The 16,842-nt window shown below is 40.8% G+C and overlaps 2 protein-coding genes across 2 annotated transcripts in view; both read right to left on the reverse strand.

The window, feature by feature from the left end:
• The window catches only part of grid2 (glutamate receptor, ionotropic, delta 2), a 631,726-nt gene extending 631,049 nt beyond the window's left edge, over window positions 1–677 (reverse strand). The window contains 1 exon segment of the mRNA XM_034691895.1: window positions 356–677. Within this exon segment, the coding sequence (XP_034547786.1) occupies window positions 356–368 (13 nt within the window). The 5' untranslated portion in view covers window positions 369–677.
• A 3,147-nt stretch (window positions 678–3,824) lies between these two features.
• The window catches only part of ccser1 (coiled-coil serine-rich protein 1), a 178,793-nt gene continuing 165,775 nt past the window's right edge, over window positions 3,825–16,842 (reverse strand). Inside the window, 1 exon segment of the mRNA XM_034692672.1 lies at window positions 3,825–8,589. Within this exon segment, the coding sequence (XP_034548563.1) occupies window positions 7,780–8,589 (810 nt within the window). The 3' untranslated portion in view covers window positions 3,825–7,779.

Here is a 16,842-nt window from a genome sequence, read left to right on the forward strand (position 1 = left end):
ACAGGTGTGAGTTATTAACACTGATTATAGCAGTGCTCCAGTTACTATGCTTGTTTTATGTATGGTGCTTGAATAGCAAAACGTACATGAAGCTAAGAGTAATTTTAAAAAGTAATGTTATTTCTCATGAAAAGTGATGGTCTATAAAGAGAGCAGAGAACTTCACATGGCAGTCTTTTTCAGAGAGCTATTGGAAAAAATAACTGCATTAGACAGTCAGGCAGACTTTCCTAACATTATACGGCCTCATTCAAAGGGACGTTTATTTACCACAGACACCCAAAGGTTAAATAATAGGGTAAAACACAGAAATCTAACTTTGGAGTGAAAGGAAAGATTCATTTTCTCTGCCTACCTTCAACCTGCATGGCGGCCAGATGCCCAATTACGTGCCGGGTTTCAGTTCCTAATTTCAGAAAACTCCATTCAGAACCTAGCCTAGGGTTAAACCATGTCTTGTCCAAATATGTCCAAACATTTTCCACTTTCTTCCAAACCGGTTGCGAGGAGGCCGGTTTCTCAGTAAAGGTGGGCCTCTCAATCAGACCTGCCAACACTCCAGATTTAGGCGAGAGTCTACCGCTTTTTAACTTATTCTGCCGCTGTACTCCTGAATTGTTATTTCTCCCGACAATCCCCTTATTTCATGTTGATGTCAATCAAATGAGTGTCCCTCAACTTCTTTTTCAAGTAGCCCCCTTCTTGATCCTCATATTCAAACCTCCAAACCCCCCCTCCTCCCCCTGTAGATGGTTTGATCCAAAAGACGCCGCATGAGATGGTGTCTGACAGCAGGTGAATACAGACACAGCGCTGGGCATAACACACTTTTATGATTCGATACGATACCGGATACTTTTTTGGCAATTGATTCGAAACCAGATATCAATATCAATACTTTCAGTGATTTATAAAAAATTAAAATAAAATGCAACGCTTGAAATGCAACTCCCATGACAAATACTGTTCATTTAACAACTTTAATGTGCAAATACTTTGGTGGCCTTTTTTTAAACAATGAAATAAATTTAGAAAAACACTTAAATGATTCACATACTTTACTTAAATTCTCTGAGCGGAAAGCTTAAAACAGCCTCTTCGGTACAAAACTGTGGAGTAAGTTACCCTAAAAGAATCAGAAGTGACACATGCACTTCTGTTTTGCATTTAATAATTAGTATCGATATTTTATTAGAGTAATCGATACGCAAATGAGTCGTGTGTGAGAATCGATATATCAGTACCATAGAATCAATACACCCATAACACACAGACACCAGGCGACAGGTAGATCTGTGACACCGGTAGCTGAAGTGTTTATTAGACGAATTGTTATGAGTTCAACAAACTTCTGCACTGTTTAAAGATTTTATCCATCCCTCATTATTGTAGGTTAGCCCTGTTCTTGCTAGCTAACTTAAGTTGTGATGTTTAACAACGCAGCATCCTCTTTAAAGTTCATCAGGAGAGTTTAGAGCTGTGTGAATCTGATGACAGAGTGCTGACAGTGTCACTATCACAATATCACAGGTGAAGTTATTAGACACTAAACTCTACCTGATAAGCACAGGTGGAGATGCAGAGGAAATCTCTTCCTTCTTTAAACAAAGAGCAGAAGGCAGCAGAGGCTGAGGATGCAGAGGTTACTGTAGGTCAGATAACAGTTAGCTGTAGGTAATGTGATTTAAAGGACCCAGATAAATGACTTTAAAAAGCACATAGAGATGTAGATTAATGTCACAGAGACCCCTGCATTCAGCCATAAATCCCATTCTTATCTGTGGATTCAGGTAAAGCAAAACAAATAAATCCAAGACCCAATATCTTAACTTTTTAATTGGAGAGGCAAAAATGGCCATCTACCTGACTCGTAGAGTCAAACTGCAGTCTGGGCTTGAACTTGATGCTGTGGCTTTGTGGAGGTGCAACATAAAGGCCAGACTGAGGCTGGAGTTTTGCTTCCACAAAGCCACCAGGAACATGGGGGAGTTCCTGCAGAGGTGGGGGTTTGGGCATTCTGTGCGAGGTCTCTAATCAGGAAGAGTTGACCTTTAATGATTGTCTTGGCTGAGTGAACTGTGTGAAATACTCTTTGTTAACTGTTTGCCTGATTAGCTTTATTGTGAAATAAAATGTTTTCCTAAAATCTAAAATCTTCTTCTTCTTCTTGTTTAATAGCGTTTGGAAACTAGCGTTAAAGGTGCATTACGACCACCTACTAAGTTGGAGTGTGGATCAGAGATGCCTTTTCCATTAGTCTGGAAGGAACAAATGATTCAATAACTAACTTAAATAATCTATCCACTTGTTGTCTCTGATCTTGTGTCAAGGGAATTCTCTGTAGAAATATATAAGCTGCAGTTTTTCGTTGTTGTTTTCTCGTCATCGTAACCTTATGCTTATTTTTTTTAGGGACTTTTTAATTATTCAACTTTTTCACTTAATGTAAAGAAAAAAAAAAGCCAGATAATGCAGAAAAAAATGTCTTACATACAAGCTAAAGCTCACATGGCTTGTGTGACAAATCAAATGATATGGAATTCAGTATTAACATATACACAATTTTAAAAAGCAGAATACATCTACATGTTGAAACTGTGATACTGGTAAGCCTGTATGAATCAGAATAGACTATTTTATAGGATGTGCAGTAAATGGTCGAGCCTGGAATCAAACCTGCAACCTCTGCAATGAGAGCTATAGCCTCTGTATATAGGGCGCGAGCTTAGACTGCTAGGCCAACGGCACCCCAGAACACATTTTTCTTCACACAAATGCAAGTTGCATAGCCTACTGAGAGTCCACAGTAAAAACATCTTGTTTATGATCTCTGTGCACTCTACATCTCTGCTAATCAGTGTCTTGTTTACTTATTTGTTGACCTTCGTAGGACCAGTCATATCAATTACAGAAGGCTAAGTTAACATCAAACCCGCGGTTTTCTAATCCACTGCATGAGTGTGTGTGTGTGTGTGTTTGTGTGTGTGTGTGTGTGTGTGTGTGTGTGTGTGTGAGCCAGTCATAACATCTCTAACACTAATTGAGTGGGTCCAGAAATGAGAAGCGTGCACGGGTCCTCCCTAAGGGGTAAACAGTCAAAGTCTGCATCCCACTCACACATGCATACACACAGGCTCATTCTAACTTAATTGATTTTCTAAATATTTCCATACTTTATGGTCACTGCCAAATGAAAACTCACTCAAATAGGTTGGAGGCTAATGTCAAATGAGGTAAAATTACCTCTGTCTGCACTCTTGCTGTTTATAAGTCCACTTGAATGTTCCAGCGGGGAAAAGTTTTTCTCAATCTTCCGGTGTGATGGCCCCTAAGATTATTTTATTCATGACTTTGTTGTACGTTCCACTTTTACCCTTTGATATTATTCATGCTTTTCTTTAGAGATTTGTACAGTGAGATCAACCCAGCCTAAGAGACGGAGCCGAGGCCCCATAGATTCACTTCTTTATTACACAGCTTTTTTTTTTCTGGTGGCAGAATCCATCTTTCATTCTTGCTGCTTCAATGCGTCCCAGTTATTTTACAGGCACACCTTATTTTATGATGAAAAGGCTTTTAGTGAGGGAGAATCAAATATCAAATCATGACCACATATCCGCTCAAAGTTTTTCGTCCATTTTATTTGTATTAAGTATCAACAATAAGGAGACAGTGGACAAAAAATCTTTAGATAAAACATTTCTCATATGAACAAACAACTGTGAGGGTGATAAAAAAAACTACCTTGGACACAAACTGAAGACAAACACTTTGGGTAAACACACACTGTGAGGTTTTTGAGAAAAGAGGAGCCCATGAAACAATTCTTTTTCAACAGATGTATTTTCAAAAGGGTCAAACAGGACAAAAGAATGCAAAAACAGCTCTATAGAGTAAGATTTTTTGTCGTTGTTTTCCCTTCACATACTGACAGAAAAGGAATTTACAGGCTCACAGTATGATTGTACCCAAAAGTTTGATATGCTTTGACACAAACTTTGTACTGATGTGAAAAAGCAGCTTTAACAGATTATCATCAACCATCATCCACTTTTCAAACACAGGCAGAAAAAATGCAAAGTAACGTCTTTCAAAGTCATCTCAAGCATAAATAGTTAAAGTGCAAAGGCTGGATTTCAAAGAGGAGTAAAGGTTGAGCTCGTCAACTTGCCTTTACATTTCAAATTTATCAGGTTTGCTGAACTGTAACTATTGCCTGGAATGCTTTGGTAACAGCTCACATCTCTCTCTGCATTTCCCCCAAATCTTATCTTCTTCTGTGGTGTTTTTATCTGTTGTGTGCCGACAAACAACAGACAAGAACCCTTATCTAGAGGTTCAATTACAGGATTACAAAGCGCCTGTGTTCTTAGACAAACATCAACAGCAATGATAATTTATTTACAAATTGTACATTTCAATTTCATTATTACAGCAATAAGAAAGAAAAACTTAATTACAGTGAGCAAAACAAAGTTAAGAGAGTCAATCTGTGATTCAACAAGACCATGATTATTATTGTCTTTTCCATCATGGTCATTACATGACTTCTATTTTTATTTGATAGTGCCACAACACTTTAAAGAAACTGTCTATGGCAATAAATAAAAATAAGGCAAAAAACAATGAATAAAACACCCAAAACTGAAATGTAGCATCTTAAATGCACACCAGGCTTCTTAGTAAAGTGAGGAGTTGAGGTTTATGAGGTGTCAGTGCTTCATGATTGCAGACCCTTATTTTCCAGCAATGATATTCAAAATCTGTGTAGAAAAATGCCCTTAAAAGACCTCAGTGTCACATGTATCTGTCATCTCAAAAGAAGACTTTTCCCTTGAAGATATGTGACATGACCAGCAGCCAACCTTTCTGTTTTTTTTCTTCCAATTTAAACACAGTTGAATTGAGCACAGCTGTTTCAGACACAGCAAAGAAAAGATAAATCTAAGTGGGCAGTGCAAACAGGGTCAAATGCTCCCTTTGTGACATTTCACATGGTGTCAAGTGCATTATGTGGCATTTATTGACAAAGGTTGTTACTAGCAGTCCCTCAGAGGCCATCCTTGGTTACCCGGCACCTGTAAACAAATCAAGCAGGGAATGTTTAGTTCACATTACAGCTGCCGTTCTCTGCCCAGGTCCTCAGGAGCCCCATCACTGCTGGCCTATCTTCCCTACCAGGTACCTAATTGCCTTCACCAGGTGTAAAATTATTCCCCGATTAGGCAGCTGGAATGAAAATCATCGGCACTACAGAACCCAGGACTGAGAGCCACAGCATAAGAAATACGGTATGACAACACAAGCAAGGGGAAAGAGATACAGAGACATGGGACAGAGAAGGGGAGGAAGAAACAGATTGAGAAATAGGAGAGAAACAAAAAAGGAGCTCTGGAGTGCACGCACAGGAGAGGGATTCTGGGAAACAGAGGGGGGAGATGCATAAGGAGATGCTGAAAGAGACTACAGAGAGGTGAAGATAAGGTACAGGAAGAAATGAGGACAGAAAGAGGGCTTAAAAGAAGGAGAGTGGCACCGGTGGGAGCAGAGCTGTGTTTCTCCAGGCTTTTCTTCACCTTTACCAGGTCCTTGCCTCATGAGGTGTATATTACAACACACACGCACACCAATTTACACAACTTCCCTACAGCCAGATGCCGTTTAGACACATACAAGGTCAACAACTTCTCCAGAACATTTTGTGTAGATGCCTGGAGCGCTAAACTTCTAGCCTGTACACAGCAACAGGGCAGGCCCCCACTTCCTGAATGACCTAATAAGATTTGTTTACTGCAAAGCCTTTTGGGAAAAAAAAGGAGTCTGTTTACCAGTGTACTCAGTTCAACAGAGCAAATGTATTCAACAGTGGCAGGATAGACAGGTTGTAATGCTGTCTGGATGTTCATAGATGAAAAAAAATACAGGTTTTTCTCACTTATTAAAATGTGACACGTTTCCTCACCAAAGTGTGAGTGACGACCCAGCAGAGCGCGGCAGTTACAATACGTGTAAATCTCATTCAGAAAATGTGCATCCTACTGCCCAATACAACATAAAACGCTTGCCGTACCGTACCAAATGCTGTTTTCAGGTTTGTTTTTGAAAGATAACCAGCCATTTAAGATCAGACAGATAACAGAAAACAAACTGATATCAGAAAATTAAAAAAAACAACAACTCAGCACTGATGTTTCACAAATGAGATGGCTTGTAAAATCATGTTTTTGTCATTATTCCATCAAGAAGACAACTTTGCGTGCAATATTTGTTCTGTCACTTGCTTCCCGAAACAGACTCCGACTCTACTCACTTGATTGCCTCCATAAAATTGTTATAGAAAATGTGCAAGCCTGCTGTAATGCCAGTTTTTGAAGCATTTTTCTTTTGAGTTCTTAAAATGGATATTGATGCTGTCATTGAAGCAAAGCACCAGTAAGTTTTTTCCTGTTCAATACAAAGCCCTCAACAAGATACGACAGGCTTCGTTCCAAACATAGATTTTTTTTTCATACCAGTCTGTATAAACACATAATGCTTGTTCTGCTCAGTCTTATTGTCCGATGTGTTTTGATTTTGCGAGGTGTGTTTTCAGTAGTGCTACAGTAGTTCTCTACATGTCATCTTGTCATTGAAGGTGATTCATTTCAATGGCAGGTAATACAACTCTTTTTTTCGACTCCTGTACTGTTCTATTCTAATATCACATACACACATTGATTCTTTGATATATAGAGGATAATATTGCAGCAATGTATTTCCACAAAAACAATGTTTCAGTATCAGGCCAAAAGTACAACCGATGCATTATTTATGTGAGACGAAGGTTGTAAATGTAGGAATGGCAGGTTATCTTATCTTGATTCCCTTCTTGACAAAGTGAGGTGAAAGCTGACATGAAAACATTATTAAAAGACTTTAGAAAGCTGCCAAGGTCCCATGTTTTTGTTGTACAAAATGCTCACCTGTATTTTCCTTACCTTTTAAAAGCATGCAGTAAAAGTTTCATGAATCTAGATTTAAATACTTTTTTAAAATCTGGATTTGTGTCAATGGACATAGAGGAATGTTATCTGATGTAGTATTTGGCAATGTAGGAGTATAGAGCGCAAATTAAGATCAGTCCCATAGTTCCTGAAGCAGCACATGGTTTAACTGATATAAATGATTAAATAAAATAATAAAAAATACATATCTTTCAGTGCACACACTATTACATGACTCATTCTCTTTACTCAGTTTTTAACGCTCTCTTATTTGTGCAGATTGTGAGGCAGAGATATCACAGATGATGTCTCTGTGTGAGTGTGTGTACCAGAGCGTGGTGTGTGACTACTAGATCTGTGTATGTGAGCATGTGTGCAAGGTTGTGAGTCTGTGTGCACTTTGTGCGTCTGTGGGCGTAAGCACATCTAAACTGTCAGCATGACACAACGTGGGAGTTCTGACAGACGGGTGAGTGCCTTTTTCATACCCTCAGCCTGATATGTGTGTGTTTGTGTTGGTGCATGTGTGCGTGTTAGTGTGACCCAGGGTATGAGTGTTTAAGAGAGCAAATCCATGGTCAAAATGTCAGGAAAAAGGGGCAGCGGTCTGGATTGTGAAGAGAAACAAGTGTGATTGTAAGCACGTGCCGGTGATGACTTGGAGGGAATTTTGGATAGTGAAACACAAGAAAGTTGTTCTAAAGAAGCAGCAGTTTTTTCTTCAAGGTCAAACACTTTTGTCACTTAAGTCGATATGGCTGCACATGGCTGGGATGGTGTAAATGTTTGTGTTCCCTCAACTGTCTCTCTGCGTCAGCGCCTGCAGCTCAGAAGTGTGTAGGGAATGCTGAAGGAAGACATTTTTACGACTGTAGCTATGTAGAGATAGAGGGCCTCGAGGCGGTTGTCCTAAACGACCTGTAAACGTGGACGATGTGGAGGAGGAAGAGGAAACAGAGGACGGGGGACGCGGTGGAGGGGAGGCTTGGACGGTTGATGAGATGCTGGGAGAGGGGCTCCCTCTGCTTGCGAGGCTGAGGAGGCTTGATGAGGAGCTGGCCCCAACTGCACGAGGGATATGGCTCGGTGGATGATGCTCTCCTCCTCCTCTTCTCACCCCACCTGACTGACTCGCTCCACCTCCTCCTCCTCCTGGAGTTAAGGACTCAGAAGAAGAGGACACCCCTTCTGGCTGCCTGGAGGACAGAGATGGAATTGAGGAGTGATTAGCAGCTGCTGAACCGGCGCCTGTGCATTGATTTGGATTGGGGCCCGGGTGTGGAACTTGAAGCTGAGCGGGAGGAGCAGGTGAGGCTGACACTGAGGTGGTGGCAGAGGACAGGATGGAGGAGCCTGGAGCCAGACCGGGAGCTGTGGACTGTGCCAAGGCCCCCTGGCAACGCAGACGCTCTTCCCTGGCAGAGTGTCGTTCAGAGGCAGGAGGCCGGCTGTGCAGAGGTGGGTGGTGATAGTGGTGGTGGGGGAGGTACTGGTTAGAGGGGTCCCCTCCGAGTGCTCCCCCCACTCCCCGACCCGCTCTTCTGTCCCTTTGAGCCAGACTGCTGCTGCTGCTGCCGTGTCCTGACCACCGGCCTGGATGACTGGTCTGAGAGAAAAACAGAGAGGAAAAAGAAAAAAGACATACATCAGAACCTTGAAGATACCCTTTATTTTTAGGAATTCATCATCGAACTGAAGAAAGAGCGAAAGACAACCCCAGAGCATGAGAGAGAGAGAGCTGTGTGTTCAGTATAGATTGTTAATTGGGTGACATTTGGAAAACGATCTCTCCGAGCTCCTGCAGCTTGTTCTAATTGTTTCTAAACCAACCGGAACCCTGCTCACTAAAGAACAGTCACAAGCACAGACACACACACACAAACACACACACACACAGATTAAGACAGAAGCAGGACAAGGAAACATGCATATCTGGGGTTATTCACCCAGGGTATGCACAAATCCCCAATCCCAAAGAAGTGGGATTCAACTCTCTATCATACATGTACTTACTCTCACACACACACACACACACACACACACTCACACACACACACACACACACACACACACACACACACACACACACACACACACACACACACTCACACACACACACACACACACTCACACACACACACACACACACACACACACACACACACACACACACACACACACACACACACACAGAGCACACAATGGGGAAGATGGCACATAAAGCTAGATGGCAGAAACGGGAGCCACCTGTTCTCTTTCACACTCCACTGCACCCCCTTATGCAACATATCTCATCACAGCTCTCCCTGTCTCTCTCTTTCTCTCCCTCACTCTCTCCGACTTCTCTCTCATTCCCTCTCTATGTCTGTTTTTCTTATACACACACAAATCCAAAACCACAACAGCACCAAGTGTTCAATGTTCACTAGAATAGCAGAATCTCATCCGACACTGAACCCCGTGGGAGAGTTAGCTGACTTGACATTTGCAGACACAACGGCTGTGTGTGTGTGTGTGTGTGTGTGTGTGTGTGTGTGTGTGTGTGTGTGTGTGTGTGTGTGTGCCTGTGTGTGTGTGTGTGTGCCTGTGTGTGTGTACCTCATGTTTCTGTTTTAACATGTGTCTGTAACTCTATACCCTCACATACTCTATGGGTGTGTAACATATGTGTTCATTTACATGTTTTCATGTGTGTGAATGTATTAATATTTCACTACTGTTCATGCGTACAAATTAACATTAAAAGTAATGCCATTACTGTGCCCAGGCTGTCAACAGGCATTTGGTCTGAGAGGTAGAAATGTAATTAGCCAGAACACAGCTAACTGAATAAGTACAGGGTTACAGTTGCAACGCTAATTCACTCAAATTCTTTCTATTCATGAGCTAATACTGTCAACCTGAAATCAAATTATATAAGAGGAGGGGGAGAGAAAGTAGGGAGATCACAAAGAAACTGGCATCAAAAGCAGTGCTGATTAGACACAGAGACGCAGCCAAAGCTTCACAAGCATTTAAAGATAAAACACTGAAATTGAGGGGTTAGTTGATTTTTTTTCTCTTTCAATAAAACTCTGAGCAGACTGAACTTTATTGACTTGTTTAAGTGTTGGTTTGCATTGGACATGTTACACAGATGTATTATGGCCCAACACTGAAGACAAGCGGCATCTTTATGGAAATATTTTTTTGATCACAGCTGTAATATCCACCTCTCTGCTGTCTGTATGACACATTGATTGGGTGCTACGATAGACTGTATAATACATGGACAGAGTCTCTGTGACGTCATAAGTTTTGAACATAGGCTGTATAAATAATGGACGTAGTATCTTTGACGTCACGCATCTGTTCCTGAGCGCTGTTTTGAAGCCAATTGTCGGCGGCAGCCATATTGGAAATGCGGAACTCAATCAGGCAGAGTGTGACGTAAAGGGGCGGAGTTTGAGCCTCTTAGCCAACAGCTATGTGTTCCCGTCCGGGAGTCAAGTCTGTCATGTCCTTATTTTGGCAAAAACTCGTAATCTTAATATCATCTGAACTGTCACGTTAGAAAAAAATTCACCCCCCAGACAGTGTGTGCCAATAGAGAGGTTAGCTCCGTAGAGTCAAGCCGTTTTTTGAACCGGGCTGTAAACATGTTTATTAAAGCTGCAAAGATCGTCTTTTTTTAAATAGTGTCTATGTGGTTTCAGGTGTTTCTGCAGCCAGCCTCAAGCGGATTCTCGATGAATTGCAGTTTATAACACTTCCGCATGGGCTTCATATTTTGAGACCGGAGGTTGACGCTTAGTTTTGAAGCCTATTGTCCACAGTTTACATATTGGAAATGCTGACTCAATCCAACTTCAATCGATCTAGTTTGATGCAAAGACATGGAGTTGAGGCAGGCTATTTAGCCTCCTTGCTAACAGCTAGAGGGTGCCCACCTTTCAGTCAAGTCAGCTGTGCCTCTAATTCTGCAGAACTCGTTATATTATTATCTTCTTAACTCTGGAGTTATAAAAAAATGGCTATCCAGGCCCACTTGTTTTTTGGCCCAGGCTGTAAACATTTGAATTTTTGCTGTAAAGATCATGTCTCTTGTATAAGTGTGTATGTGGTTTCCTGAGTTCCTACAGCAAGCCTCAAGATGTAACTCAATGAACTGCAGTTTGTCGCATCTGCTTCATTTCTCACTCCTTGAAGTTGCCGCTTGAGTGCTACTGGGGAGTGAGAGTGTTACACTTTGTATCGCTTACCAGTGAAGCCTTATCTAATTTTGAGGTGTACATTAAGCTTTCAATTGCCATGTTTTTACTCTTTTTCATGGTTCAGTGCCTTCTACACAGCTGGATTTTTGAAGTACAAATCAGCTCTAATTATGGTACATTTTGGGTCAATAAAATTCAACCCTTTTTGTACTTGTTACAACCCCTTAATGAGGAGCTGCACATACAGATTATATTTAATAAAGCAGCCCTTTTCATAGAAAAGAGAGTAGTACTAATTATACTATGTGGTAGGGAAATTCCATCTGTGCATTGGCTCGTGGAAGTTTGAAGCCCCTGAACACCACCAGACTTTTAATATCTTACAGTGAGTTGCTATTTTTGGCTCTTTTTGCATTTCAAAGTGCAAAAGGATTCTATGAGGATTTAGCTGTGACTGTGCCAGTCTCTAATTCAGTCTGAGGCAGTATGGAGGACAGAGGGAGGTAAATATGGTGAGTAAACAAGGTCAATGATGGAGAAATAATTAAACCGCAATTAATGAATAGGTCAACAATTCATCTCAGCTCTTTACCTTTTGGTTCATCTTCACATTTGAGGAATAAAAGACTTTATTAAGATGAATACTGAGAGGATACATGTCTTTAACTAGTCTCTTAGCTGCAATACAAGAAAGACAGTGCCTGACATGCTCATTTAATATGGCTTTTATAAAATCTGAAATTACATCCAAACAATCTGCACTTTAAAAGCTCTGTTTCTGTCCTTTTATCCCCAACTGTACAACACAGGAGCACTCTGCCAGACATCAAACAGTGTGTCATTGTCTATAGAGCTTACTTAAAGAGCCCGGGGAGCGTGTCTCTGCTTTCTAATGGGCTCTAATGGCTGGATAAACACTACAAGACTTTTCGCAGCTTCCTTGATCTAATTAAGAGGAGTGAGAATTTCCAATCCAGCCAAATTTTCTACATGGGGCTCAGTGAAAATACATTAGAGAATTGCCACAGTGAAGAGCATCCAATATGGTTGTGAAGTTTTAAGGAGGACAGCTTAATTAGAGCTAAATCGCTAATCTTACCAAGAAAAAGTCTGTGGTGTTTTTTTTCCACCCTCAGACATTTGAGACAACGACAGAAGGTAAGGAGAGAACAGTAAGACCCAAAGTAGCAGATGATTCAAAAAATAAATAATTACCAAGCATGACACGAAGAGTTTGTTATAGAGACATATGCCCCGTATCAAAAGGACATGGCTGATCCAAGTTTGGAAGACAAAAACAGTGTAAAAAATGTATCAATTATAAAAAATCAAATGCAACTAAAAACTAGGGCGACATATGTATGAGTGCACGAGAAGGGCAGATGGGAAAGAAGAAGAAGAAGAAGGTCACGCCTCAAACAAATTTAGACAAAAAAAGAAAGGAGAAGATGAGAGGGGTCAAAAGATGATAGAGATGAAGAAGATTGAGAAGAGCAGAACGGACAGCAAGATGCACACAAACAGAAGGAGAGCAAGACTGATTTACAAACTCAGGTGTCCTTTCTCAAGTACACGCTCTGCTGCAAGCAGGCTAGACCGGCCTCTGTGTGTGAGCAAACACTCTGGAGAGTCATACACACACACACACACACACACACACACACACACACACACACACACACACACACACACACACTAGTAGACAGAGTTAAATCAGAGTGATTTAAGGGTGGCCCTTCTGCAACCTTAGTTTTTATTGGGCAGTGAAGAAGACAGCAATGTGGTGATGGCCAAGTTTGCATATAAGCTCCTCGAAGCATTAAAACATCCTATACAACGCTTGCTATTGCTTGTCTTGGAATTTTTTATACTGACGGGAGAAGAGAGGAGTTGGGAGATTTATTTCCTGACTTCTGTGCCTCTCAAACAAATCTCATTTAAGCGTACAGCCTGGAAAAACAAAAATGAGAGTAGGTATAGTACCAGCCAAATGTAATCAAAGTACACGTACAGTAACTGCCATCGATCACACACCCCAGCTCTGAATTTCTGCACCCACATACCCAATTTTAATGATGGCCACTGGGTTGAATCCATCTGACCCCAAAACTTTACACATCAAGATTAGTAAGTTAAAAGTTTTTCAATGTGAATTCTTTATATTCCTCTACACCTACATGCTCTGCCAACAAAGTAATGCTTTGCTTCTCCGAAGGTGTGAAACGTCAGGGTGTTCAGTACAGATACAATAACAGTGCAGTACACCCACACAGATGGTACTCTAAATCCTATTTAGAGTATAATCAAATACATTTTCCCACAGTGATATGTGAGCCCAAACCATCCCACCTCATCCTGTCTGCCTTTATCTCAGCAGACAGTCTCATTTATATCTGTTTGCATATTTAGGCCCAGTCTGACAGAAAGGTAAAGTAGGCCAGGTGCAAAAAAATTGCAGTAAATTTCATCTTTCTTCTTTAACTATAATGATAGTGTTGTTACGCCTGGACTGATAAGGCAAATAAGCCTTTTTTTTTAGTGTTCTGAGGCACTACATCAAGAACATTTCAATAACCATAACAGATAAAAGTTCTAAGTAATGTGGTGTCAACAGTCAATAATCCCAGACCAAGTTTGTGGAGCAGGGTCTCACACATAAACTACAAGACTTTTGATGGATACATCTGCTATAAACAATCAAACAAGATGCAAAACTGTAGACTGAGCTTGGTGTCTCGAGGCCATAATGCACACCCTTGCTTTGAACTTGGTTCTCCCATCAATACACAACCCCCCATAGGTAGTGAGTCTCTTTTGCAGTCCATGGTAGCCCCCTTGCTTTCTCCTCCCTCTTTTCAACTTGACTTTGTTGTAGTTTTCAATCTCATTTTTCTCCCCTGCATATCCTCACTATTTCCCAATACGGTTCCCATAACTATTTTTCTATCTGCCATCTCAATCTCAATCTCATCTGTCTGTCTGGTTTTTAATGCAAAACTGAACTAACATTATCCGAGCGACGAAGCATAATAAAATTCATGAAATGCAGAGCAGGACAGTTGTGAATCTGATAGGGACTGAGATGGTAATTTCAACAAGGAACAAGCAGGACAAAACAAGTCAATAAAATAAAGGGTCAGAAATGTTGCTTTGAATTACTAGATTGGGCAGAATGTGCAGCAAAAGACCCAAAACAAAGGCTGAGATAACAAAAAGAGGACAGAATGTGGAAGTAAAAACAGACTGGTATTGTATATTATACATTTATGTGTACATTAATTAAGTTCAGCTAATGTCTGAGTGTTTGCCAGTGTGTCCTTCATTTTTACAATTCAGTATTTCCCTTCCAGTTAATTCAAAATGGTAATAGGATACATGTTTCTGAGAGGAGGGTATTTGAATTTTTGAGGTTATCAGCAGTCATGTCTCTTAAAATATACTTTAAGTATTGGTCCACGAGGGAGCACAAACATAGCCACCTATGCACCTGCTCTGTTTCCCTTTCTCCTTCTTCTATCCCGTCCTTATCTTTCACTGTCTCTCGTCACTCCCAACTTACCTCCGTCTTTCATCTCTCACCTTCTCCACTGCTCTGTCCTCCCTTTTGTCCCTTCTTCACTCTTTGTTGGTTATGTAACACAATGCTTAAGTATGCCAGCGACAGGCAGGGCTGAGCAGAGCCTGACAGCTGGAGGATTGATGGTGCGCTACTGCGGTCTAGAGACCAGAGAGAGGTAGAGAGAGAAGGAAGGGGGGTGGTAGGGTGGAAGTTTTTGTTTTTCTTCCTGTTTTTGGTTGTTTTTTTGATGTTGACAGTTTGGGTGGAGCTGGGATTCCAATGATGAAGAAGGATGCAGAGGACCAGGAATAAGCTTACGCTGCCCCACCTGTCAATCCAGCCAACACTGCAGTAAACTGCCAAGCAGCTGGCTGTATGTCACACAGTGGACCTCACTGCTGTACACTGAGGCAGGACACTAATGTGATGCACTGCACAGTTAGTCGACTCACAGTGCTACCAATCTCAACGTATCACTGTGCTCGCGCAAAATTATATACATTAGTGTGATTTTATACTGCGTAACTGAGGATCAAACAGGGAAGAGTCAGTGTGTAACTTGATAAATATTTAGGCAAATGATATCTCAGACACAGCGTCCACTGCATATCAATGTGGCTGAAGGCCTGAATATTATTACAGTGTCTGAGACTGAGTCATCTCTTGCCTTTTTTATAGCAAATACGTTTAGGAAAAGAACAGCCTTATTTACAGCAAGAACCTGAGGGAATAGTTAAAGATTTTGTAACCATTCATACATCACAACTTCAAACACTGCTGTGAGTACTGTGAATACTGGAGGGGTGCATTAACCTTTGCTGCTAGCTTGATGTCTCTGTGATATCCAAGATCTCTAAAAGCCCTTGTTCTCATAGGACACTGCTATGATTGTGCACACAAACAATAACTATTTTGTCTTGATAAAAGATGCAACGCAGACAGAGACAGAACTCTTTGTACACCTACTCTATCCCCAGTGTCTGCTAAGCACCTGGGGAGAGTTGGACTGGTGTGGCAATTTCTGTATAATCAAAATGCAAATTAGTCCACAACGTCCTCTGATGACTTTTAGCCACTTTCGAGAAGCCAAAAAGTCCTCCACTTGTCATCCTTGAAAGACAAGTTAAAACATTGATACCAACATAACCGCGCAAGTGAGATTGATATTTTCTTTATTTAAATGGACAATAAGGATTGGACTCCCAATGTTCGGAAACAGGTTTCCATTGTTCATTGATGTGTAACTCTTTTGTCCAGCAGCAAAATAAAGACAAATGTACTCTTGTGGTGTCCAACAAGGGTCCATACTTGGTCCTCTCCTATTCCTTGTATACAGAATTTAACAGTCTGTAATGAAATGTCATTTGCACTGTGTTTAATTGTTATGTCGATGATGCCACGGTATATATCTCCGTTTTCCTAATTATAACCTACAAGCCCAGTGGAATCTCTTTAAATCAAGACTTGACTTTAAACAAGACTTGGACTAAAATGAAGTGCTTCTCGGGGTCAAAGATGACTCGTGGGATGTTTGGCCAAGACAGCTATCATATTTTTACTTTGAATGTTAAACTGATTAAATCCCAAAGTCCCAACGTATAAACGAAACAAACAAAGAAAAGCTTTTGGATTATAATATTGAGTGTCTGACAAAAGAAACCTAGTGTGAAATTGAGTTTCTTCTGTTGAAATAAATGCCTCTTGTCCTCAAGGAAAATCGTATTGAAGAAATGTTTTTAACACTGTTTAAATTCATTGTGCATTTCACAAAAATGTTTTGCTTTCGGTGTCTTTGTCTCCCTTGTTAAAGGAGTTTTTTGTATCTTAATAGGAATAGCCCTGGTAAAAAAAAGATTAAATAAATCAATGAACATAATGTTAAGTAGCTCTCATTGCCGGAGGTATTTAAAACTACATAGACGGCTTTGAAGACCATTAGTGGGGAGTTCAGCAGATAAATTCTTATTTTTATTCTTTGACATCACTGTGTTTCATGTTCATAATGCAGTTGCTGTTTATTATTTTTGTGTGTATTGCAGACTCCCAACTTACTGACAGCCTAATACATGTTGCCAAGACATTCACAAGAAGGCAGGAGCATCTCAGT

This window comes from Notolabrus celidotus, chromosome 9 (assembly GCF_009762535.1).
Source record: "Notolabrus celidotus isolate fNotCel1 chromosome 9, fNotCel1.pri, whole genome shotgun sequence".
Lineage (NCBI taxonomy): Eukaryota > Metazoa > Chordata > Actinopteri > Labriformes > Labridae > Notolabrus > Notolabrus celidotus.